This window comes from Ursus maritimus (genome assembly GCF_017311325.1).
Source record: "Ursus maritimus isolate PB19 chromosome X unlocalized genomic scaffold, ASM1731132v1 scaffold_X1, whole genome shotgun sequence".
Classification (NCBI taxonomy): Eukaryota; Metazoa; Chordata; class Mammalia; order Carnivora; family Ursidae; genus Ursus; species Ursus maritimus.
In genome coordinates, this window is record NW_024423319.1 from 4,225,181 (window position 1) to 4,251,160 (window position 25,980).

The 25,980-nt window shown below is 34.9% G+C and overlaps 1 protein-coding gene across 2 annotated transcripts in view; it reads right to left on the bottom strand.

The window, feature by feature from the left end:
* ZNF280C (zinc finger protein 280C) overlaps nt 1-25,980 on the bottom strand; it is a 63,225-nt gene that overhangs the window by 14,040 nt on the left and 23,205 nt on the right. For both annotated transcript variants that reach the window (XM_040627336.1, XM_040627338.1), the window contains exons 6-14: nt 22,028-22,142; nt 18,871-19,041; nt 18,616-18,725; nt 12,815-13,035; nt 9,049-9,206; nt 8,271-8,371; nt 7,340-7,486; nt 1,727-1,858; nt 39-358 (exon numbers count right to left, since the gene is read on the bottom strand). In XM_040627336.1, the coding sequence (XP_040483270.1) occupies nt 39-358; nt 1,727-1,858; nt 7,340-7,486; nt 8,271-8,371; nt 9,049-9,206; nt 12,815-13,035; nt 18,616-18,725; nt 18,871-19,041; nt 22,028-22,142 (1,475 nt within the window). The remainder of the gene's footprint in view (nt 1-38; nt 359-1,726; nt 1,859-7,339; nt 7,487-8,270; nt 8,372-9,048; nt 9,207-12,814; nt 13,036-18,615; nt 18,726-18,870; nt 19,042-22,027; nt 22,143-25,980) is intronic.

Here is a 25,980-nt window from a genome sequence, read left to right on the forward strand (position 1 = left end):
TTCAATTAGTATTATATATCAGGAATAAAAGATATTACCTTAAGTTCTTCAAAGCTATGCTGATTTTATTCTTTCTGTTGCGTTGTTTCTTTTGCTTGTAAGAGGTTTTAGTTTTAGTCTTACATTTAGATGCACCTCTACCTCGTTTACTGGCATTAGGTTTAGTTGCAGTGGAGACAGCTGCATGAAGCTTACTTGTCTTAGATTTACTTGTATTAGATTTTGTGGGATTTTTAGCAGCTGTACTTTTAGACTTTGCAGGTGAGAGCTGAAAAGAAGAAGTGCTTGGAACACTACTACTGGGAGATGTAGTAACTGGTTTTGAATGAAGTGGTCCAATTGAGGCTCGAATAGTAACCTATAAAAATGAAGGGAAAAATATATATGTATTTTAGAAAACTAGGCATCACATTAATATTGAAAAGTTTACTGCATGCCTTGACATTATAGTTCATTGGTTTTTGACAAGAGTACCAAAACAACTCAGCAGAGGAAACAATAGTTTTATCAAACAAATGGTGCTAGCACAACTGGATATCTAGATGCAAAAGAATGAATTTGGACCCCTACTTCATACTAGATACAAAAATTAACTCAAAATGTATCAAGGATCAAATTGTAAGAGCGAAAACTACAAAACTCTTAGAAGAAAACATAGGAGTAAATCTCCATGATTTGGGGTTAGGCAATGACTTCTTAGATATGATAGCAAAAGCACAATGACCAAAGAAAAAATAGATTAAATGGACTTCATAAAAATTTTAGACTTTTGTGTTTCAAAGGACACTGTTAAGAAAGTGACAAGACAACCCAGAGAATGAAAGTATTTGCAAATCATATTTCTTCTTTTTTTTTTTTAAAGATTTTATTTATTTATTTGTCAGAGAGAGCGAGCGAGCGAGAGCGCACAAGCAGGGTGGGCAGCAGGCAGAGGGAGAAGCAGGCTCCCCCACTGAGCAAGGAGCTGGATGTGGAACTCAATCTCAGGACCCTGGGGTCATGACCCGAGCTGAAGGCAGGCACTTAACCAACTGATCCACCCAGGCAACCCGCAAGTCATATTTCTAATAAGGGACTTGTATACTGAATATATAAGGAACTGAGAGTAGACTTAGTAACACCAATTTCAACAAAGCATGGCATTCAAGGCACTATGAGAGATGCTAGGACACAAAGATAACCTAAGCATAATTCTTAACCTTACAGTCTAGCAGCTGAAGCAGACATATGCTGCCAACTGGAAGAGCTCATGAATAGCCTATAGAGTATTGAAACAACTTACTGATTCAGTCTACAGTTAATCTAGTTGCACTCAATACAAAGGAATATGCTCCAATATAGCACGTGCCAGTTAACTCAAAAAACAATGGATATTAGTTTTTCCTTCCCAACATAAGAATGACAAAACCTAAGGGATGCCTGGGTGGCTCAGTTGGTTAAGTGTCTGCCTTCTGCTTGGGTCATGATCCCAGGGTCCTGGGATGGAGTCCTGTATCAGGTTCCTTGCTCAGCGGGCAGCCTGCTTCTTCCTCTGCCGGCTGCTCCCCTGCTGGCTCTCTCTGACAAATAAATAAATAAAATCTTTAAAAAAAAAAAGAATGACAAAACCTAAAATTAAATCTTAATGACAAGCAGAAGTTAATTTTTAATATTATAGATTAAGCCAGGCAGGAATTTACTTCTATTATCACACAAAATGTTAAAATGCAACATATTTAAAACTCACTTTTGTACCAGGAGGCAATCCTTCTAGCTCTTTAGGCTTTATAAAGGTCCGATGCTGGGTCTTGTGATCCAGTTTCTCTTTGCAGGTCAAAAATTGGAGTCTGCATTTTGTACAACGATGAACTCCTTTTTTCTGTTTACAAAAAACATTAAAAATACTATCAGAAACAATAACTTCTACCACCACAAATCCTGGGACCTGAAGTTGCTCTTAATTATAATAGCTAAATAATTTTTAAAAACCAGTATTTTACCATATCCCATCATAAATAATGCCAAATATTATTTCATTTTTAAAAACACTGCTTGCATTAGTATTTGAGTTTCAAAAGTATTTGTGGGGCGCCTGGCTCGCTCAGTCGGTAGAGCATACAACTGTTGATCTCAGGGTTTTAAGTTCGAGTCCCACATCGGGTGTAGAGATTACCTAAAAAAAAAAAATCTTAAAAAAAAAAGTATTTGTTACCATATAGGCAATCAAAATGAAAATTATATCAGGTTAAAATGTGACAAGTCCTATACTTTTGTAGTGTGAAAGCTTTTTAATTATAAATTTGAAGTATAAACCACTCAAGCACATGATACTGTGAAAGTGAGTTATACTATATTTTTATCCTAGAAAAGATCAAGTTATTTTTAATTTTTAAAATTTCTATTTGTTTCACAAAAAAATTGAAATTCCTAAAGCCAAACAAATTTAATTAATTTAAATTTAAACAGACACAGGTGGCTAGCAGCTGTGATAGTGGACAGCATGGGTGTAGAAGTACAAATCAGAACAACTGATTCCAATCTACTGTCGGAGAACCCCTTGACTAGGTCCCTTCTCCAGCTCAGGCCTATTATTATTTTATCAATGGGAAATAGGACCCAAGAGAGATCTAAGTCATTTGTTCACAGCTAGTTAGTCTTCTAGCATATATTATCAATTGCAATTATGTATATGCCCTCATTAATTAAATTTTTAATATTTATATGTAAATTTAGAACATACAAGTGCAAACGAATGTTTTCTCCAAAGCTACATCTTAACAGGCCTGTCACTATTTCCATGTAAAGCACAAATAATCATTTAGGAAAAGCAAATGAGTTAACATAAAACAAAAGTAGTTACTGGTGCACAGCCGGCATTCGATAAATAAAAGTTCTTTAAAAATTTCAAAGCAATATAGAAATATGTTTGTATATTACAGTTTTAGTTTCATTTTTTAGACAATTTTAGAAGTATGGTGCATCGGATCATATCATAGGTACAGGCAATGTAAACAGATTCACCTAATATGTGCTCAAGAGAGAGAAGGAAAGAGGGAAAAAGATCTCAGTCAAGAAACAGCAAGATAACAGGAGAGACAGAAAATTCCCAAGAGTACAGTTCCCAGAAGTCTTTTCTCTGCCTGTACCTACACCTCATCCAGTTTCATGATTTTAAACAGTATCCATCCAAATGCCCACTCGACATCACTACTTGATATCTAATAGGCATTTCAAATTAACATGGACAAAACTGAACTCTAGATTTTCCCCCATCTACCTTGCAAAAAAAAAAATCTGTTTCTTGCCCAGTCTTCCCAATATCTCAATATATGGGAACACCATTCTTGGTAGTGGCTCAGGACAAAAGAACCGGTTACTCTTAACTCTTGTCTTACTCTCACACCACACATTCACCAACCCATTAATGAGACCTGGCAGCTCTACCTTCAGAAATAATCTCCACTTTTTATCACCTGTTGAGCCACTAAATCAGTCAAGCCACTCACCTGGACTCTGACAATAGCCTCCTGCCTTCTTGTTTCCACTCTTTCCTCCTAACAATCTATTCTCTCCATAGCTGCCAGAGTCATCTCTCACATGCTTAAAGCCTCCAATAGCTTTCCATACCACACCAAAATCCTAACTCTGGCTCGCAAGACCCTACACCATCTGCTCTGCACTCTATTGGTACAATCTCCTTTCCTACTACTCTTCCTCCCACTTGTTTACCCACACTGGCCTTCTTGCTGCTCCTTGCTGCTCCTGCTTCTTGCTGCTCCTTGAACATCTAGATATACGCTCAGCTCACTGCCTACTTACTGTTTTCTCTCCTTGGAATGTTCTCTCCCAGATATCCACACCGCTAACCCCCATATTTTCTCTGGAGAGGCTCTCCTTGGCCACCCTATATAAAAAACAGAAACGGCTCCTTCACCTCCTAAGTCCTGGCATTCTCTACCCTCATGTGTTTTCTTCCCATGGTACTTATCACCAGCTGGCATACATATACATTCAGACATAATACAAATACTTTCTCCACTATAATGCAAATTCTAGAGAGCACAAACTTTGCTTTAGTTCACTTCTGTAAAACAGTCCCTGGCATATATTAAGTACTCAATAAATGTTTGTTAAATAAATAGTGAGGCAGACAGCAAGAGATTGACAGAGTGTGCACATGAGAAGCAGGGACAATTTAACTAGTTCAAAACGTGTGCCATTTCATTCAATGAGCATTTACCCAGAGCCCTGGGATGGGAGACATTAATCTACTATTCCCTTAGTTGGACTCAAGTCTTGCATGTCAAGTCTTATGCATGTATGCCTGAGATGTGGTAAGGAGGATAATACAGTACATCTTTAAATAATATGATGTTCAACCAAAAAATTGGTGATCTGTTCCGAGGATAGAGAATAACCTGTCTGGGTTGAACTTTTTGACAAACATGCTGTATTGTTTGGGTGATTTGAGGAATTTTCAAGGCTAATTCTGACTATCTGTAATATCTGCTTTGAGACCTAATGTCAGTAAAGGATATGACCCTATGGTAAAACCTTGGGCTTTAAGTCTATTTTTGGTATGCCATTTATTAGAGAGCATGACATTGGGCAAGTAACTTATTCTCCATAAAGCTTTGTTTCCTCATCGATGAAATGAGAATGATCACATTCCTGTTTTGTAGGGTGGCTGAGAGGACTAAACAAGAAAATGCAAGTAAAAACACTATGACTGTCAAATGGCAAGTGATTAGTATATATTAACTACTATATTGTGACTTTTATAAAGATCTAATAAGAATATTTAACATATGTAAAATCCCTCATCCTTTCTTATAAGTTGTGTGAGCTGCATTTGTTAGCTCTAAAATCACTTGAGACATGATAACATATTCTTTTTAGGAAAAGGTTACAAATAAGGTCTTTAAAAAGAATAAAATGAGCCATATATTCAATAATTCCCAATATCTAAAATCACACTTACATTACCTCAGTTACCAGCATAATCCTGCTCAGTTATGGTTTTTGAGCCTTTTGTGAACAACTGTGTAAATTCCAAGTACTTTGAAAAATGCTTGATGATCCTTCTGATGAATAGTCTTTCCTCTGTTGACTGCTGACTGCCTACCTCTTAGGTATTCCAAACTCACAAAAACTGGGCACCAATGGTGTGTCAGTAGTCCTCAAGACTACTCCCAAGTTTGATGATGCAGCAGAACTTATAGGACTTAGAAGTCGTTATACTAATAGATATGATTTAATATAGTGAAACGATACAGAGCAGGATTAATAAAGGGAAAAAGTGCATTGGGTGGAGTCTGGAGGATACTGGCACCAGTTTCCAAGTGCCCTCTCCCAGTGGAGTTGCATAGGACATGCCTTAATCAATCTCCCAGCAACTAACTGCAGCAACATGTATGATGTGCTTTTTGCCAGGAAAGCTCTCTTGCGTCTAAGAGGCCAGGGTTTTTTTTACAGGGTTCAGTCACCAAATCTTCACTCTCCCAGAAGAATAGCAGGTGCTCCCATAATCATACTTTTCGTACAAATAATCTAGAAAAGCTTGTACAACATGGCTCAAGGTTCCAGGCATGTAAAACACCCACCAATTAATAACAAAGGCTTAGTTTCCAGGAGTTAGCCAAGGGCCAATTACGCAAGTAGACCCTTCTGAAAATGTACACGATTTGAACAACTCAGACCTGCTGGGTTAACTCTTTCTTTCCTATACCCGTGGCAAGTTAAGACATACAATTCAGGGTATGAAGAGTGACTACAGATCAGGTAAGCCACTTAAGAGACACAGTCCTCATACTGGGTCCATCCATCTCTTTCTTACCTTTCTAAGGATACCATTACTCTCCTTACATCTATACCTCACTCTGGAGCTTAGGAAAGCATGGCAGAAAGCACTAAGTTAAAAGCTTCATAATGAAATAGAGCTACTGTTTTACATCTCATTCTTCCTTTCAAAATCAAAAGCCAAAAGATGGAATAGAGCAGCAAGACCAGCATCTTCCGAACTATTTCTCAAGAAATATTAATTAGGTATTGTGCAAATAAATGGTTACATAAGTCTTGGGAACAATATATACAATATGCCTTCCTTGGAGATTTATGAGGTTTTCTAGCATTTTTAAAGCTCTAATCTTAAAAACAAAAAACTTAATTTTATAAATCTAGCCATTTACTGAATTTCTTTTTCCAGGAGAAATTTTAGATTGGAACATCTATTAACATCTGATGGAATACTGTTGGGGAAACTCTAGAATAGAAACATTTTGCCAGAGGTTCTTAAGTGTGAGATGGCATACCAGCATGTTGGAACCATCCCAGTCATAACATAGGTGATTCTGAATGTACTTGGATATTCTACTTTTGTAATTTTTTTTCAATTAACAACTACAAGTTGATTTTATCATTATCTAATGACTGGAACTGAAAACAATGTTAGCACCAATGCTGAGTAAATTGGCCATGACAATGCAATCAATAATAAGAAAATGTAATGAGCTGATCAGTGAAGAGACAAAACTTGATTACATAATCACATTCAGTAAACTCACTGACTTCTAATTTTGGCAAAGGTACCGTTGCTCTTTCAAACACTCAAGAATAGGCTTACTGTTTCATCAAAGTTTTCAGCCTAACTAAAGGATGGTCTACTTGTGTCAGGAAAAGACCCAGCAAGAATAAAATGAGAATTCAAGAGAAAGGTGCAAGTACTAACACTAACACTGGTATGAAATTACATAGCAGAACTGGCAAAAGTCATCCAGGAAACAAATTATAACCTAAATATAGTTCTCTGGCATAGTTCACATATCTAGAAATGTCATTGCTATTTCCTTTGTTACTGGGTGCTACAAAAGACCATTCTGGGTTACTAATGACAACCACATGTTCTTTCATAATAAAAAGTGAGCTAGAAAGTAGAAATGAAGTTTGAAGAGAAGGAGGAAAAAAGAAGACTGAGCCCTCAATCTTATTCCCCAGTTCAAACATATCCTTTTCCTTGCTCTTGATTAAGAACCTTCAAAATCATTCCCATTTTCACCACTCTTAGACCCCTGAAATATTAAACTTAAAATATTTCACTCATCTTCCCTCTTCCCCGCTACTCTAGGGTTCTTATTTCTACCTATGTTTCCGAATTTTCACTAGTCAAGAGACTCATCACCACAAGGAAGCAGACAAAGAAAAGAAGTGGAAGTTTCACAAGTCATTCAGCATAAATTGTAAATTAATTGTGTCATTTGGAACCACTTAACTTTCCTTTTAGAACAAATCTAACCAGTGCTCAAAGTTTTATATATCTATCTTTTTACTAAGACAAAATGAGCAAATAACTGCTAAATCTCACCTGATGCTTCATGTAATGATTCATGTAGGGAGTTGCCATTCTACTAACTTTGAGGCAAAATGGACAAAGCAAGTTCTTAGTGTTTTCATGGGAGGCTCTAAAATGACTTTCTACATCAGAAAATGTTGATGATCTAAACTGGCACACCTAGAAATATAAAGAAGGTTTAGTTTAACTTGAGAGTTTATAACTGATATCCAATTACAACAAAGTAGCAATGAGGAGTCATTTGTTTAGAGGAATATTATGCACTAATTTAGCTCTGTTGCCTATATAGCCAAGAATTCTAGCACTGAAAATAATAAGTATAATCTTTGAAACAGAAAAGTTATCATTCAAAGTTTAGGGATAGATTCCTAAATATAACCAGATTTCCTTCTTCTTTTCATTTTCAGATCTACTACCCCCCCATCTTGCTTGAATTTTCAAACTCTGACATCTCTTGTCCTAGAAAGTTTTCCCTGCTATATAAAATAGAATATTCTTTTTTTTTTGGATTTTAAATAGCATCCAGGCTATGACAGAGGCTATTTTTCTTATCTTGCTATCTTATTGGGAACCATTTCAAATTCTGGAAAAATACCGGTCCCAAAGGATTTAGTTGAGTTCCCCATAACTAACAGCATTTCCTACTTCTCTGTCATGTCTATATTCTTCTCTACATGGTAAGAAAATCCATATATTTGTCTTCTCCAGCAGGGCATTTTGTTTGTCTAGTACAGGGGTCAGTCAACTCTGGCCTCCAGTCCAAGTCCAAGCCACCATCACCACATATATGAGATATATCAAGGGAGTTTCCACTATTGAAGAGGGTCTTCAATTTTAGTAATTCATTTTATTCAAACAGTTAAAAAGATCAATAGAATAATACTATTTTGTGGCACATGAAAATAAAACAAACCGCTAAGTACATGACAAAATGTATGTGTACCTGGCAAATATATGGCATTTCACCGGGTTTATGAGTATCCTTCATATGTTGCAAAAGAGCATGTTCTGTTTCAAATGATAATTCACAGATTTTACAAATAGCTGAAAGTGGAAAAAAACACATCACACCATTTTATGGATGTATATAAATAACAGATTCATTTTGTACATCCACGACAACAGCAATAAGTAGTAAGAGTAATGTGGTGGTGACTCCAACAGTTCTATAGTTGTTAACTCTGTAACGTTGTTCCATGAACTTTACTTATATTAGCTTACTTCTCATGCCGTCACTGACAGAGTACTGCTATTTTACCTCCATTTTTTAGATGAGGAACCTGAGGTACAGAAAGATTAAGTAACTTGCCTGAGATCTCGCAGCTGTATTAAAGATACAGAACTGGAATTTAAATCCTAGCTAACCCCAGACTCTGTGATGTTTAACTATCATTGCAGTTACTTCTCTTATGAGAGTGTAAATCAAGACCAATGATTTCATACTTGCAAAACAGATAATCTGAATTTTTTAACTTAGCCCCCTACATACAATGAATGCATGAGTTATGCAAAGGAAGTTTCTATGTACAAGAGGGACTTCAGTTTTAGAAAGCAATTCTATTGAAAAGTTTATACAAGTTAAAACTTGTTTTTTAACTGTGCCCTCAAATCCAAAGTCTATTTCTTATTTTTAGGTTTCTTATCAGAATTCTTAAGGATCCTTCATAGTTTAGATGACCAAAATCATTACTGTTCAAGACTTCAATAAAACTGTGACTTACTAGAAAACTCATGGGGAGTGTGTGTACTCTCAATGTGACACTGCAGCTGGAATGGTGTGGGATACTGACGGTAGCAGTGCTGGCAGGTGGTGTGGTTTTCCCAGCTCTCACTGTTCTGCTTCTCAAGTTCCAAATGGTGCTTCATGTGGTTCATAAACCTGTAAGTGATTGTCAACAGGTGCAAATATTCAGATTTATAACCAAGGGGAAAAAACCTCCCAAATAAGGATTTGAACCTAAATGGTAAAAATCCAGTTGTAGTACTCAAAATAATATCTCCAAAGCCTTAAACTCCTCTAGAAAAGTGTGCACTTTAAATAATCACATTTATTTGTTTGTTTGTCAGAGAGAGAGCAGAAGCAGGGGAGGGGCAGGCAGAGGGAGAAGCAGGTTCCCAGCTGAGCAAGGAGCCGGTGGGGGACTTGATCCCAGGAACCTGGGATCATGACCTGAGCCAAACACAGACGCTTAACCTACTGAGCCACCCAGGTGTCCCAATAATCACTTTCATTAAATGGCTCAGTAAACATTTTTCTTTGCATCTTTGTTTTAAAATAATCTACTAATATAGTTCATATGAAATACCACTAATTTGCTAGAACTCTTCATCATTATTTTAGATTTAAAAAATTTTATAAAGAATAGGCTTCTTTTCCATAGATGAAGTGCTATTTACATTTTAAAATAAAATCCTTAAAGAAAGAAAACCCAGTTACCAAAAGCAGCTACAGAGTCCTGAGAGAACTCTTTTAAAAGGCCTTAAAGATATACAATAGGTTGTCAGCTGCTTAACGACAAATTAGTATTTTTATTTGTGTTTTGGTTTCTAAATGCATGTAGTAGCAATTTTAATACCTATAATTATAAGAACTTTTCTTAATTAGAAGAACCTTTTGTTTTATTTAATGATGCTGGTTTACTGTGAGCACAAACACTTCATTTTTCACAGACCGTGCCCTCCGAAGCAAGCCCATTTTTTAGCTCTACATTCCACTGTCAGATTCCCTAATAGGTTTCTTATGAAAAGGAACTGTGATCCCCAATGGCAGAGAGTACAATATAAAAAGGCAGATCTATTTCAGAGGGCTTATTAAAACTTTTTACTAAATTTCAAAGTAAAGTTATTCAATCAAATTAACAACTTTGATACTGAGTCAAATATTAAGTTATTCATTATGAGTCCCAAAAGGATATAATCTTGAAGTGATTATGTCATCATCCTAGATAGCAATCATAATATACAGGCTTTAACATTTATCTTTTCACATCTCCTCCTTATGGTACACTCTGAAATATCTTTTTTCCTCCTTTAATTTTTTTTAAGTAGGCTCCATGCCCAATGTGAGGTTTAAACTCACCACCCTGAGATCGAGTCACATGCTCTGCCAACTAAAACACCCAGGTACCCCCTCCTCCTTTAATTTTAATAACATCTCTATTAAAATCTGTTTTTAAAAAATCCTAGTTTAGCCTAAATATTTACATATAAAGGCCATGAGCCATTAACCTTTCAGCTCATAACTTTAAGTAATAAATAAAATCTATCTGTATAAAGTGATCTGTTAACTAGCTAGCTCTCAGTTATTGCACTGCCCCCTTCAGCAGTGCATATTTCTCAAGCCAGCAGATGGAGATATGGGAAAAAGCAACCCCCTTACAAACCTATTCTCAGAATAAAATAGCCCTAACTGGTTTTAGTGACAATGTGGGAAAAAATAATCCTACAATATCTTGACAGGGCAGAGAGTAGAAATCTTGAACGATTTAGCTTCTGTCATCCTCTAAAACCATCAATTTGCCACCTTAGATTTTACCATTAAGGTAAAATGTTATTTAACACATAGTAACCTCTTTGGTTATCCAGTGTCTACTGTTCAGGTTTTGTTTAATAAACAATATGTCAAAAATGCTACAAAATTTCTAAATGTTATAAAATATGGTTAGCTTAAAATTTCTAGATATTCTGATAATCTGTAACCAGTCTTTTGGAATGAAAACAAGAAAAAGGAAATTTCATGTTTAATAGTAAATGGACTAATCTCACAGGAAAAAACAAAAAGCTGAAAGAACTTCTAATATCATATGCCTAACATTTAAGTATAATAAGGAACTTAAACAGAGACCCACTTTCTTATGTATTTTACCAAATTTACTAATTTTATTTTTAATATATTTTACTGTAAAAAGGTAAAGATATGGAAGTGGGTCACAGAGTTCTATTGTAACACTGTTTCAGTCTTGTATCTCAAAGCACAATTCTCTTCTGTTAAGCTACTGGGCCATTAGCAACTGATGGCTGTAAGGGCTTGATAAAAGGAGGTAAAGAAGTGTGAAAACTCGTATGAATAATATATGTAAAAGGTCTTTGAAAACTATAAGGCACTACCACAAATGTAGCATTCATAATTGTTTTAGGTTTATATTACAGTGCATTTCAGAGTTTTTTTATGTACTTCATTTTGGACTCGAGAATTCATCAGACAATAAAACAAATGCTAGGCTTAGAAATGACCTATAGGATACTTAAGAATGCTAGTTACAAAGGACAGTTATCAAGGGTAAATATCTTTAAAAGTTTACGTATACATGTGTGCATGGGTGTGTGCCACAATATACATACATATGACTATCTCATCTAAGGGAAGTACACTGATGTCTACAATTTTCTCTGAAATGTAAAAAAAATCAGACTCTATGGATGAACAGGTATGTGATAACACAAGTGAGGTAAAATGTAAATGGTAGAATCAAGGTGGTAAATATACAGATGTTCACTGTAAAATTTTTTCAACTTTGCTGAATATTTGAAAAATTTTATAATAAAATGTTGAAAAGAGAATGTCAGACTACATAACCAATGAAAAATACCAATCAGTATATCTTGTTACTTTGTTTCTGTTACTATCTTACTTAGGATGGTAGATATGTAATATGCCATATTACTCAAAGACTGCAAAGTATAAGTTCCTAAAATTTAAAGCACACATGTATAAATCTTCAAAATCAAAAATTAAATCTTTACTTTTATTTATTTTATTTTTTAAAAGATTATTTATTTATTTATTTGACAGAGAGAGACAGCCAGCGAGAGAGGGAACACAAGCAGGGGGAGTGGGAGAGGAAGAAGCAGGCTCCCAGTGGAGGAGCCTGATGTGGGGCTCGATCCCAGAACACCAGGATCACGCCCTGAGCCGAAGGCAGACGTTTAACAACTGCGCCACCCAGGCGCGCCTAAATCTCTACTTTTAAAATGTGTTAAATTATAAACTCAAAGCAGACATGTTTCATAAACTGGCACTTCTCTAAAGAAGATCATCAAAAATGTCACTTTCTCTGCAAGGTTAATGTAGTATGATAAATATGAATTGAAAAACTAGAACATTAAATAAGACTAATATGGAAGAGGTCAAACTGGATAAAGTAGTTCTTGTGATAGGAGAAGGAGATTCAAAAGAAGCTAAATAATAAAAATATCTCATTGAAAATTCCGAGTTCAATGATAAATACAGACAAGTGATTTTTCTCTAAGTTAAAATAAATGTTGCCCTTTCTTAAGCTGTATTAAAGAAATACAACTAAGTGGATCCAAGTGTCAGACTCCTAAAATACAATAAAAGACAAAAGCTTTGACATGATAATCTGCCTTTATTCTTAGTAGAAAGTGTTAAAATTGCTTATCTAGGATAGCACAGGAAAATAAAGATACAATATTTACATCAGTAGCATCCCAATTTTCAGACAGAAAGAGAAATAAGTATTTACATACCTAATATTGTTTTTGAGAACTTTCAAGCAGCTGAAGCATTTAAAGGTTGTGTAAGTCTTCTGTTCATCATCAACAGCTCCTTCATGTCTTCCATAGTAAAAGTCACTAACTAACATGATCAATTTTCCTTTCTCCGCCCCAGTCTTATTTTTATTTTCAGTAATTGCAAGTTCTGCTTTAATCATTTCCAAAAATTTATTTACCATGTCTGGACAACAACGCTGAAAGAGAAAAAAAAATATATGTAAGTTTTACTTAGATCTCTTCAAAAAATTAGATACCAAAAAATGATTCTGTGTTTATAACCAGGGCCAGCCTATGTAAAACTATGCTTGGCAATATTTCTGGAGACACAGTCACCAAAATGTTGGCTTCTATCTTTATAGAGTCTAAAAAATTCAAATAATTAACACCACTTACCTTAGTAAAGAAATAACTTCAAAAATTAAAAACCTGAGGCCAGGGATGGCCATATATCTAATACCATTTTCCTTGTAATTCCAAATTTTCAGATGTAAATATTTAATAATTGATCCTTGGCCAAAAATCATTCATTTCATATCTGTCAAGATACAGCTTAAAAGGAAAGGTAGTTTTGGGGCGCCTGGGTGGCATAGTGGTTAAGCGTCTGCCTTCGGCTCAGGGCGTGATCCCGGCGTTGTGGGATCGAGCCCCACATCAGACTCCTCCGCTATGAGCCTGCTTCTTCCTCTCCCACTCCCCCTGCTTGTGTTCCCTCTCTCGCTGGCTGCCTCTATCTCTGTCGAATAAATAAATAAAATCTTAAAAAAAAAAGGAAAGGTAGTTTCATCTTATTTTTTTAAAAGATTGTATTTATTTATTTGACAGAGAGAAAGCACTAGCAGGGAGAGCTACAGGCAGAGGGAGAGGGAGAAGGAGGCTCCCCACTGAGCAAGGAACCCAATATGGGCTCAATCCCAGGACCCTAGGATCATGACCTGAGCTGAAAGGAGACACTTAACTGACTGAGCCACCCAGGAGCCCCGGAAAGGTAGTTTTATATGCCATTATGTACGTGCTAAATTATCAAATAATATAGTAGTATTTCGGTAAAGCCTGGTTGGAACTAGACTCTAAGCACAGGTATCCTGCCACTCCCCAGTCTCAAAGTACTGGAAAATGTATGGGACACAAAAAAAAGAAGCATAAATTACAATCTAAAAACCTCAACACATTCTATCTAGAATGCTGAAATACGTGAAGGGAAAATCAACTTCATGAATAAAATCAAGACCTCATATAAACTGACCCTAACATGGAATACTTTCATAAATAAATTTTTAATTTTCAATGAGATAAAACTAGTTCATTTATTATATACAATTTTCAGTTGTGGAATTTCACTAGAAGAATTCTTTAATAATAACTAGAGGGCAAAAATATAAACTTTTCTAAAAACCCAAACTACATACTCATAAGGCAACCACAAAGTGAAAAACTTAGAAAAATAAAAGAACAAAAAATTGTGACAGAATCAAGACCAATTAAACCTAGCAGATCAATTAAATCTATCCTATCAACGAATACAGATGGGTGGGTTTAACTCAGCTACTGAAAAAAGAAATTTCACATAGGATCACAAAAGAAAAAACGACTCTGTGAAATCAAGAAATATACCAAAAACAAAGTGATTTGGAAGTCTCGAAAATAAAAGATAAACAAAGAATATAACAGGCAAATGGTAATAATGAGAAAACAAGGGTTGTGAAATTGATGTCAAACAAAATAGAATCCAGGCCAAAAAGGGAACACTTAATAAAAATGCTAAAGGATACATTTACAATGAAGTTAAAAGAGATAGATCCATCTATATCCTAAATAGTAACGGCCATAAAACAGAATTGGAAGATATCAAAGAAAATAGTGGTAATTTAAGACTATGAGACCTACTCAAAAAATGACAGAGCAAATAGATGGATATAGATGAAGATACAGGAATCTCAATAGCATATTAATATGTTAGATCTGATAGATAACTATCAAATTCCATACTCTTAAAACAAATAACACCCCTTATTTACAAGTTCCTATGTAACATTCAAGAAAACAGCCCATACAATTTTCAAAATGGGGAGAAAAGGAACCTGGGTTTTGCCATCAAAGAGACTGAGGTTTGAATCTCACAGCTATGCCAATTAATTGGCTATAAAACAATGAGAAAAAAATCTGGCCTAAAGAATTTTCTAAGGATTAAATGAAATAATACTTTAAAGCTTAGTACGATGTCTTAGATCAATAGGATGTTTGACTTACACTCTAAAAATTCTTCCTTTGGAAGAAAAGATTATCTTTGTGGTATACCAATCTTCTAACCTATTATAATAGCAAAACATCATTCACAAAAATCCAAAATTCATACTTTTTCAAAATGGGAATCCTTACTGTAATATTATATAAATTTAACTGATACATAAAAATGCATAAGTGGAATGCCTGGGTGGCTCAGTCGGTTGGGCGTCTGCCTTTAGCTCGGGTCATGGTCCCAGAGTACTGGGACTGAGTCCCACATCGGGCTCCTTGCTCAGCAGGGAGCCTGCTTCTCCCTCTGCCTGCTGTTCCCCTGCTTGTGCTCTCTCTCTCTCTGACAAATAAATACAAAATCTTTTAAAAAAATGCATAAGCTAGAATGTAAAATTCTCACTTATTTTTTTAACCACTAACAGTGCTACAAGAAATAAAAGCTACATTTTAGAGAATGTTCGTCACTTTCTTCAGGTGCAGAAATATATATAATGTACTATGATTTGTGTATAAAATAGAGGGAAAATAAGAACATTCATGTATGCCTATATATTCAGAAATTAAGTCAAAGAGGATATAAAACAAATTAATAAAATATGATTTCCTTTGCAAGTCCTATTGGGAACTAGGCAAAAAGTGGGATTCTTCACTGTATACCTTCTTTTTTATTTAAAATTTTTACTTTAATTCAAGTTAGTGAACATACAGTGTTACATTATTTTCAGGTGTACCATGCAATGATTCAACACTTCCATACAACACCTGGTACTCATCACAACAAGTGCACTCCTTAATCACCTATTTCACCCAGTTCCTCCCCCTCTGGTAACCATCAGTTTTTGTTCTCTATAGTTAGGAGTCTGCTTCTTGGTTTGTCTCTCTCTTTCTCTTTTTCCCTTTGCTCATTTATTTTGTTTCTTAAATTCCATATATAAGTGAAATCATATGGTATTTGTCTTTCTCTGACTGACTTATTTCGCTTGGCATTACACTCTCTAGCTCCATCCATGTCATTGTAAATGGCAAGATTTCACTTCTTACAGCTGAATTCATATTCCATTGTGTATATATTCCACATCTTTATTCATTCATCAATTGATAGACACTTGGGCTGCTTCCATATCTTGGCTATTGTAAATAGTGCTGCTATGAATATAGGGGTGAATATAGGTGCAGGTATCTCTCTGAATTAGTGTTTCTGTATTCTCTGGGTAAAATACCCAGTAGTGCACTTGCTGGGTGGTAGGACAGTTCTATTTTTAACTTTTTGAGGAACCTCCATACTGTTTTCTCCATCAGTTCACATTCCCACCAACAGTGCATGTCAGCTCCTTTTTCTGCACATCCTTGCCAACACCTGTTGTTTCTTGTATTGTTGATTTTAGACATTTTGACAGGTGTGAGGTGATATCTTATTGTAGCTTTAATTTGCAGTTCCTTGATGGTAAAGGATGATGAACACCTACCTTCTCATACTTTTTGAATCACATGACTTTATTACCCTTCCCCCAAATTAAATAAACTAAAGATAACTAAACCACTTGGCCCTTTCTCTTCTCTTTCCATCTATATGCAAAACATAAAAACATCAAGTATCTCTACACAATATTACATAGATAGGAAGACTGAAAACACTGGCAGAAGTTAATTTTTATATAAAACCCAAACCCAAAGTCCAGTTCACAGGAATCACACTCAGGGAGGTAGACATAGTGATAGATCAAATATAGTTTTGCCCAAGAATAAAGAAATTGTATTTGGAATTTTACACTTCTTTTCCCTCTACATTTTTTGTAAAATGCTGAATTTCAATGAAAAATTTGCCAAACTTTGAAACAGCAAGCAATAACTTTTCCTAAGTTGCTTCCTTGCTTTGAATCTTCTTATCCCCTCCTTCCTGAATGTAATTTGCATTGCCTTTGTTCTTGCCTCCTTTCTCCCTTCTTGCCATTTATAATTGCAAGAAGAACACAGATTATTTCCACAGACACACACAACACTGCAATATTGACTAAAATATTTTAAGTGGAGTAATACCAAACCTCATACTTCATTAGTATTTTGAAAATTACCTAAAACCTAATTTCAAGAGCTTCCTACACCAACATAAACTAGAATTAACTTATAACAACTATACAAACTATATTCTGGATTGAGTTAACACTGTCATTTCTTGTGAAATACTCCACCAATAGGAGCTTATGTCTGAGTGTTGAACATGAAAATGCAAGACTGAGATTTTGAGTAATGTGACATGCATATGTCACCAGACAAAAAATCATGTTAAAAAAAAGGAATTTTTAAGTTACAGGAAAGATTAAAGCACCAAACGAAATGTCTGCTTTACAAGAGGTTTGAAGAATGGCATGACTTAGTCAATAAAATATTCTGATTAATACATTATTTTCATTAAAAGTTAAATACAATATGCTCTAGAGATTCTTTTTTTTTAAAGTAGGTTCCACGCCCAGCAGGGAGCCCAATGCAGGGCTCAAACTCACCACCATGAGATCAAGACCTGAGCAGAGATTAAGAGTCAGACACTTAACTGACTGACCCACCCAGGCGCCCTACAATATGCATAGAGATTCAAGTGCCACGTGTGAACCAGCCCCCTGGGGACTCTACTGGACAAAGGCTGCAGCCCCTGCACGACTCGGTGGCTGTGGTGTGTGGGACTCACTTATCTGGGAACTGTTTGGGATTGAATAAAGCAATGCAATTAGAGTTCACCCCAGAGATGGAGAGGATTCCCCCACCCCTGAACCGTTTTTGTTGGTTGGGGCAGATGACTTTACAAATGAGATTTGCCACAGACATCTGCCCTACAAGTGGCAAAACGTCAGAAATGAAGAGAAAGAAATGTTAAGATCCAAGAAATAAATGATTCACCTGGGAAAGCTCCAACACCCGCCAACACTCTTAGGGCTTTCACTAAGAGAAACACTGGACTTTCTACAAAGTCTTCTAGGTATAATACTTTAAAGAGGTCAGAGGTAGGTCTATTTCTTCCATTTCTTAAAGTACTACATATTGTGTTTAATGTATTCTCTCAAGCCTCAGAGAGAGATCAATGACAGTCACATCTCTTAGACAAAGCAACAACTAAAGCTTTGATCTAGCATCCTTAGTTTTAAAGCAACTCCCACACATTGTCACTTTCACCTTGCTTCAGCAACCAGCTCCAGAAAACAGATATTTTTACTGATAATTTTTATGGTGGATAAAGTCATTATCACATCTAATAAAATTATCAAGGATTACTTGGTATCCTCTAATATCCCCCCAAAAATGCAATATGCATATACTATAGTACATACAAGCTTAATCTTTAAGATTTCGTGATTGGGAAAGATTTTAAAATCTTGTATAAAGATAATCATCATGAATATCAATTTTTACTTAAGTTATATAGAAATACCAATGAGAAGATTTCTTATCTAAATACCTGCACAAACTAGCATTTACTATATATCAATCCTTAATGTTTTCAGAGATTTGTCAATATTTTTGAAATTCAAATTTTGAAAAAGTTTTACCTTCATGTGATATTTCAAAGGATCCAGAAGATTAAACTTTACATTGCACTTTGGACAAGATCTTAGAAAAGGTGTTCCAGTTTTATAGTGAGCTGATGAGGTATTTGTACCTAAAATAGATTAAGAACTTTTAGGACTCAAATTCTTTTTTAAACATTAAACAACCAGTAATAAAAGTTTAAAAATTCATCAAAATTTCTAAAATTTATGTATAAATAATACAATTTCTATTTCATATGCTAGATTCATATTTACCTTTTGATATCATAACATGGGAAGATGTCACTGGAGGAGAGTTAGTTAGAGACAATGAAGCACAAGGACTTATTTCAGAAATACTTTCGCTGGTCTTTGGCTTTTTTGGAGTAACACTGTTTACTTTAGAAGCAGAAGAACGTTTTAATATAGGCAGAGTTTGATCTATACCTAGAATGATTTAAATAGTGGGAAAAATATCTGTAAATACTTTAGGACAGAACACTGCTTACAAATGCTATTAAAATGGCTTTATATTTGAATTTAAGTAAAAACACTTTGAAGCTAAATTAAAGATAATATAATTGAATTATAACATACAAATTACAAAGAATGACCAAAATTTATATGATCAAAAAAAGAAAAAAATTTATATGATCAATAGGTAGAAAGAAATTGTACAAACAGCCATTATGAACTACACGTATTTGAACAATTCATGAAATAAACTTTTTATACAAAAAAATTCTAAAAATACTTTCAAATAAAGAAATATATAAATAGATATAAAAGAAGTCAGACCAAAAGAATCCAAAGCAAAAAAAAGAAAAAAAATTAAAGCACAGAGAATGTTCTAAGCTCAGTTCCCACAAATGAATTTATCTTCAGATGCTTAAGTACATTTGGGCTTGGAAACAAAAGCCACCTTTATTCTAAAAATTTAGAGAAACCCTTTAAGATACTTAAAAAAACCTTAAGATGTCTAATGGAAAACTCAAGTTGGTTCTTTTTCCACTTATTAACAATCTGATGGGTTTAAATTATCTGTTTATTCCCTATGAACAAAGTACAAACAACTAATCTTGAATAATACCTTGCCCATTCATAGGAAAAGGCTTAAGAAGTTAGTATAATGGTCTAAAAAACTATAATCCCCTGAGGCTAATGGTTTTGCCTTAAGGAATATAGTAAGCATGTCGGATAGAAAAACTCTGCCTTTACCTTTTTAAAAAAACTAGATTTTTACATAAAATCTTATTTGAGGAGATTTCATTACTAAAGATAGTTCTGAGTTTGAAAACCATCACCTTAAAGGCTAAGAGATCATGTAATTCAGGGCATTTGCAAGACAAGTGGGGCTATTTAGGCTATAACCAGACACAGCAAGTCCTTTTGAAAGTAACACACACTTGTACTTTGTGATAAAGATTCTAAAACTGCACATGATATTTTAATGCTCCCAACTGCACACTAATAGACGCAGTAGAATAGAGCAATACAAGGAAAAGGAGAGCACTGCGTTAGTGGGCTCCTCTGCCAAATCTGTTTCATTCTTTGAGATAACAGAAATGATGTTTTTCCATCTTCAAGGACATGGTTACTGACAGCTATACTGCAGGCACTTGGGACTGATTTCTGTGTAATCACTAACATTTTTCTCAAATGCTTAGGTTACTTGAACAACCAATGAGTGCTGGTATTTTGGCAACTAGTTCTCTAGCAGGCTGTATAGTAAACATAGACTGTTCTGTATATAATTTTTTAAAGCATGAGTAAATCTCCCAGTGAAATAAAATCACTTTGAGCTCAATAGTTTTAAATTCTAACCCTTTAACTTGTTTATTTCTATTGCCTCTGGCTTCTGCTGTTCATTATCTCCAACAGTGCCAATAAAAATCCTATTCTCAAACAATGAATCATGGAACACTACATCAAAAACTAATGATGTACTGTATGGTGACTAACATAATGTAATAAAAAATTAAAATAAATAAAAAAAAAATCCTATTCTCATTCTTCAAAATCAAGTTCAAATCTAACCTCTCCAAGAACCATCTATAATCATCCTTGACAGGAGTCCATTAATCATGCTTCTGAACACATAATACATATTATCATTCATAATTATCATTCTAAGAACCATTTATTGTCAAGTCCCTTAAAGGTTTAAGGCATTTTTCATTTCTCACTTATCTCATTTGAGCCTCAAAAAAGGCCTGAGATAAGTAGAGCAAGAATTAAAATCATATCTCCAAATGGTGACTTCAGGTTTGGAGAATGAATGTATTATCTGAGAAAGATAAAAGTATATATTTCAATAAAATGAGAAAATTGAAGTGCAAAGAGGTGACTCGATAAAGGCCACAAAAATCTTTAGGATACAGGCTCAAACCTATACCTTCCTAATGACTATGACCCTATTTCACATCAAGGCAAAGTTCCACTCCCTGCAATACAATAACTTACAGAGAGAGTAGACATCACTGTCTTTATCCCCTAGAATCTTCAAGAATTTAGACTTTTTCTATGAATAAAGACCACGTGCTTTATAAAATCAGATTTCGGACAACTATTTAACTTCCTCATTCATTTTGGTTCTTGCTTATCTTACTAACTAGATAAGTGGCATCTAGAGAGGTGAATAACCATGTGTTATCAAAATGGGAAAAATATTTTTGGCAAACATAATACTATATATTTTTTCTATTTTGGTTTGGTAAATGTATATGAATTTATTAGTAAATAATTTAGACATTAAAAAATTCTTATGTACCTCTGTCCAATTATTGAAATATAATAAATTTACTAATATACAAACAGCAATTGTTTTGATTATGGGGAATTTTTCAACTAAATAAAAACCTTTCATGGCATACTAATTTATTTCAAGTTAATGAAGAACTTTGTTATTGTACACAATCAAAGAACTGTAATTCTTCAATTGAAAATTTACAGTATTCCTTCAATGGATATCTACTAAGTACTTACTATGCACAAATCATTATTTTTGTAATACTCCCTTTTTATAATAATACTCTAAATCATATTTTAACTATCTTATCAACATCATTCATTCGGAAAGAAAGACGCCAGCCTATTTAAAAAATCAACTATAACCATATACTTTTTCTCATACTATTCCTGGACTCACCGAAATTATATTAAGATTTTTCAGCCCATGGCTGGTTCCAAGTGAGAATGAGCTCAAAAAATACATGTTAGCTAACTTAATAGAAAGAAATACAATATTCTATTATTAAATACAAATTTACAAAAAAGAAATCCCACAAGAAAGGCATTCAGGGATTATTAGCTTCTATTCTATGGTATATGAAAAACTTAACATGAAGTTATGGGTTTCAAAATAGAAATTCATTCCACATCTATATTCATCAAGTTTCTTTTTATTATATTCAAAAAAAGTGCTAAGCCAAACCTTCTATGTAAATTGTTGATCCCTCTTGGGACAGTGGAATTGTATCCTGGGTCAAGTCAAAGAGTAACTCTGAAGAATCATCCGATTCAACTTGTGATGAATTCTTTGTAAAATCCTGTAAAAAGTTATAATCATTTTGTTTCATAAACTTTTATAAAGGGAAATTTAATTGTAGGACAATACTATAACACCATAATAATTTAATTACTAATAAGCTATAAAACACTAAGATAATTATTACTCTCTGTCAAAGTTAGCATTTAGTGGGTAAAGGTTATATGGGAGCTGTCTGGATTACTTCTGCAATTTTCCTATAAATCCAAAAATAGTTTGAAATTAAAAGTTAAAATTAAAAAATAATGACAATATTATTGGCAAAGGAGACATGTTTTGGTACAACTTTTCTGCAAGAAAATTTTGGCAATATCTATCAAGGGCTTTAAAAAGTTCACATTCTTGTAGATCTTGGATACCAGTCTTTTATCTGTAGTATCATTTGCAAATATATTCTCCCATTCTGTGGGCTGCCTCTTAGTTTTTTTGACTGTTTCCTTGGCTGTGCAGAAGCTTTTTATCTTGATGAAGTCCTACAAAGAACTTCTCAAATTCAATACGCGAGAAACAAATAAATCATAAAATGGGCAGAAGATATGAACAGACACTTTTCCAATGATGACATACAAATGGCTATCAGACACATGAAAAAATGTTCAACATCATTAGCCATCAGGGAAATTCAAATCAAAACCACACTAAGATACCACCTTATGCCAGTTAGAATGGCAAAAATTGACAAGGCAAGAAACAACAATTGCTGGAGAGGATGTGGAGAAAGGGGATCCCTCCTACATTGTTGGTGGGAATGCAAGTTGGTACAGCCACTCTGGAAAACAGTGTGGAGGTCCCTTAAAAAGTAAAAAATTGAGCTACCCTATGACCTAGCCATTGCACTACTGGGTATTTACCCCAAAGATACAGATGTAGTAAAGAGAAAGGCCATATGCACCCCAATGTTCATAGCAGCATTGTCCACAATAGCTAAATCGTGGAAGGAGCCGAGATGCCCTTCAACAGATGACTGGATTAAGAAGTTGTGGTCCATATATACAATGGAATGTTACTCAGCTATCAGAAAGAACGAGTTCTCAACATTTGCTGCAACATGGACGGCGCTGGAGGAGATAATGCTAAGTGAAATAAGTCAAGCAGAGAAAGACAATTATCATATGATTTCTCTCATCTATGGAACATAAGAACTAGGAAGATCGGTAGGGGAAGAAAGGGATAAAGAAAGGGGGGGGTAATCAGAAGGGGGAATGAAGCATGAGAGACTATGGACTCTGAGAAACAAACTGAGGGCTTCGGCGGGGGGGAATGGGATAGGCTGGTGATGGGTAGTAAGGAGGGCACGTTATTGCATGGTGCACTGGGTGTTATACGCAACTAATGAATCATCGAACTTTATATCGGAAACTGGGGATGTACTGTATGGTGACTAACATAATATAATAAAAAAAATTTAAAAAAAGTTCACATCCTTTGACCCAAATATTCCACTTAAATGCATTTATGCTAAGGAAATGAAAATATTTAATGGAGAATTATTTATAATAGCAAAAACCAAAAACCTGTATGTCCGACAATGGGGGAATGGTTAAACAAATTAAATGATAGACTATAATGCAACATCATACTTTTGAAAAATAACCAAAAACAAAGAAAAATGTTTCCAATATAAAATTCAGTAAAAAAAGAGGAGCACATATCTGTGTACAAAATATAATCCCGATTGATATATTCTATATACCACACTATCTGCAAAAAAAAATCAAAGTTCAGTATGTATTGTCTTCTGTTTCTTTTCTAATTACCGCCCCCATATATAGTACCTTTATAATAGGAATATAAGGATCTTGCTTGCATGTTTTGTGCTTCCAAGTTGAGAAAAAATCAGGTTTTAAGAATTTTAGTTTCTTTATTAATTTTTCTGTTTACATGGGCTTAGTAAGAAGTTACAGAAACAGATATTGAACTGAACCAAACCATTGCATTCCTAGAATTTGAACATAACAGGCAGATTTCTGCATTTGAGCCTTAACATGTATTATATAAAATGGCTATAGATTCAATGATGGCTTTATGACTTAACTGTAACCAAGCATAATCTTCTGCAAGGTAAATATTTTCTCCAAATATTTGCACTTACAGATGGAAAATACTCACTAGCAATTCTCCAAACAGTTCTTTCACAGAAGTTCCTCCAAATAAAGTTAATACTTTAAACCTTTCCCTAGGTGATAACTCTGGCCAATTAAGTACCATCATTTCAGAAAGCAGACATATTAGTCAACAAATAACTTATTAAGATAATTCTCCAATTGGGAATTTTTTATATCTCATAAAATAATTCAGAAAGATAGCAAATACAACAGTGAGGTACAATAGGCAATAGACTGGGATTTACAAGACCTCCATTTATTTAACTGTGGAATCTTGGGCCAGTCACTTCTGAGATTCAAGTTTTCACCTTTCCAACTGAAATAACAGCCACCAATTATTGTCTATTTAAGATGTACTTGACTCTTTTATAGTCCACGTATTATCAGGTAGTTATCACAACAGTACTAATAAAGACCTAATATTATCTCCCACCTTATAAATAGGTAAACTGAAGTTCAGTATAGTTAAATAAGGTTCCCAATACAACCCACCTTGTTATCGATGATGAAGCTAGAATTAGAACCGAGGTTGGCCTGGTTATAAAGCCTGTGCCCTTGGGACACCTGGGTGGCTGTCGGTTAAGCATCCGACTCTTCTTTTTTTTTTTTTCTCTAAGTAGGCTCCACACTGGGCATGGAGATCACAACCTGAGCTGAGACCAAGAGCTGGAAGCTTAACTGATTGAGTCACCCAGGCACCCCAGGCATCCATCCGACTCTTGACCTCAGCTCAGATCTTGATCTCAGGGTCCTGAGTTCAAGCCCTGTGGGTGCGGAGCCTACTAACAACAACAACAACAACAACAACAACAACAACAACAAACCTGTGTCCTTAAGCTGTATCACACTGACATTAAAAGGGACAATAATAATTATCTTCTAGACTGCCCTAAAGAGTTGTGGTAAAGAGGGAAAAAAAAGTTAAAATTTTCAGAGAAAATTCCCTTACATAGGATTCTCAATTTATTTGAAAATATAGATCTATCATTCTCCACCCTGACTCACATTAGAATCACCTGGAGAGGGGCGCCTGGGTGGCACAGCGGTTAAGCGTCTGCCTTCGGCTCAGGGAGTGATCCCGGCGTTATGGGATCGAGCCCCACATCAGGCTCTTCCACTATGAGCCTGCTTCTTCCTCTCCCACTCCCCCTGCTTGTGTTCCCTCTCTCGCTGGCTGTCTCTATCTCTGTCGAATAAATAAATAAAATCTTAAAAAAAAAAGAATCACCTGGAGAGTTAAAGAAAAATCTATCATGCCCAGGCCTCACCGCAGATCAAATGACAAAAAACTGTTTTTTAAAACTCCCTAGGATTGGGAAACCGATTGAGGAGCTTCGATTAAACAACCATGCCCACAAAAACAAAAATTTCTGAGTTTGAATGAGCTCTAGTTTCTAAGTTTTTTTTAATGTGAAAGACACCATCCCCTCCATTGTTCTCCTTCTCTAGGTCCAAGGTAGGAATAATTTTCATCTATCTCCATGTAAATAATCATGTTCCCTTTTTGTTTTTTTGTTTTTGCTTTTCTTAAATGCCAAACGGCTTATCATAGCATGAGAAATCACTGAATTAGTCTGATTCCAGCTAAAATAAAATAGTTTTAGCATTTCTGGCAGGCTGCCATTATCAGGTACACCTATTAAGTTTTTATTAAAAACAGCTCGTGGTTGCTTAGAGGATCCAAGTTTGACAGCCAGTGGTTTGGGTAAAGTTTCTCATTTTAAAAATGAAGAA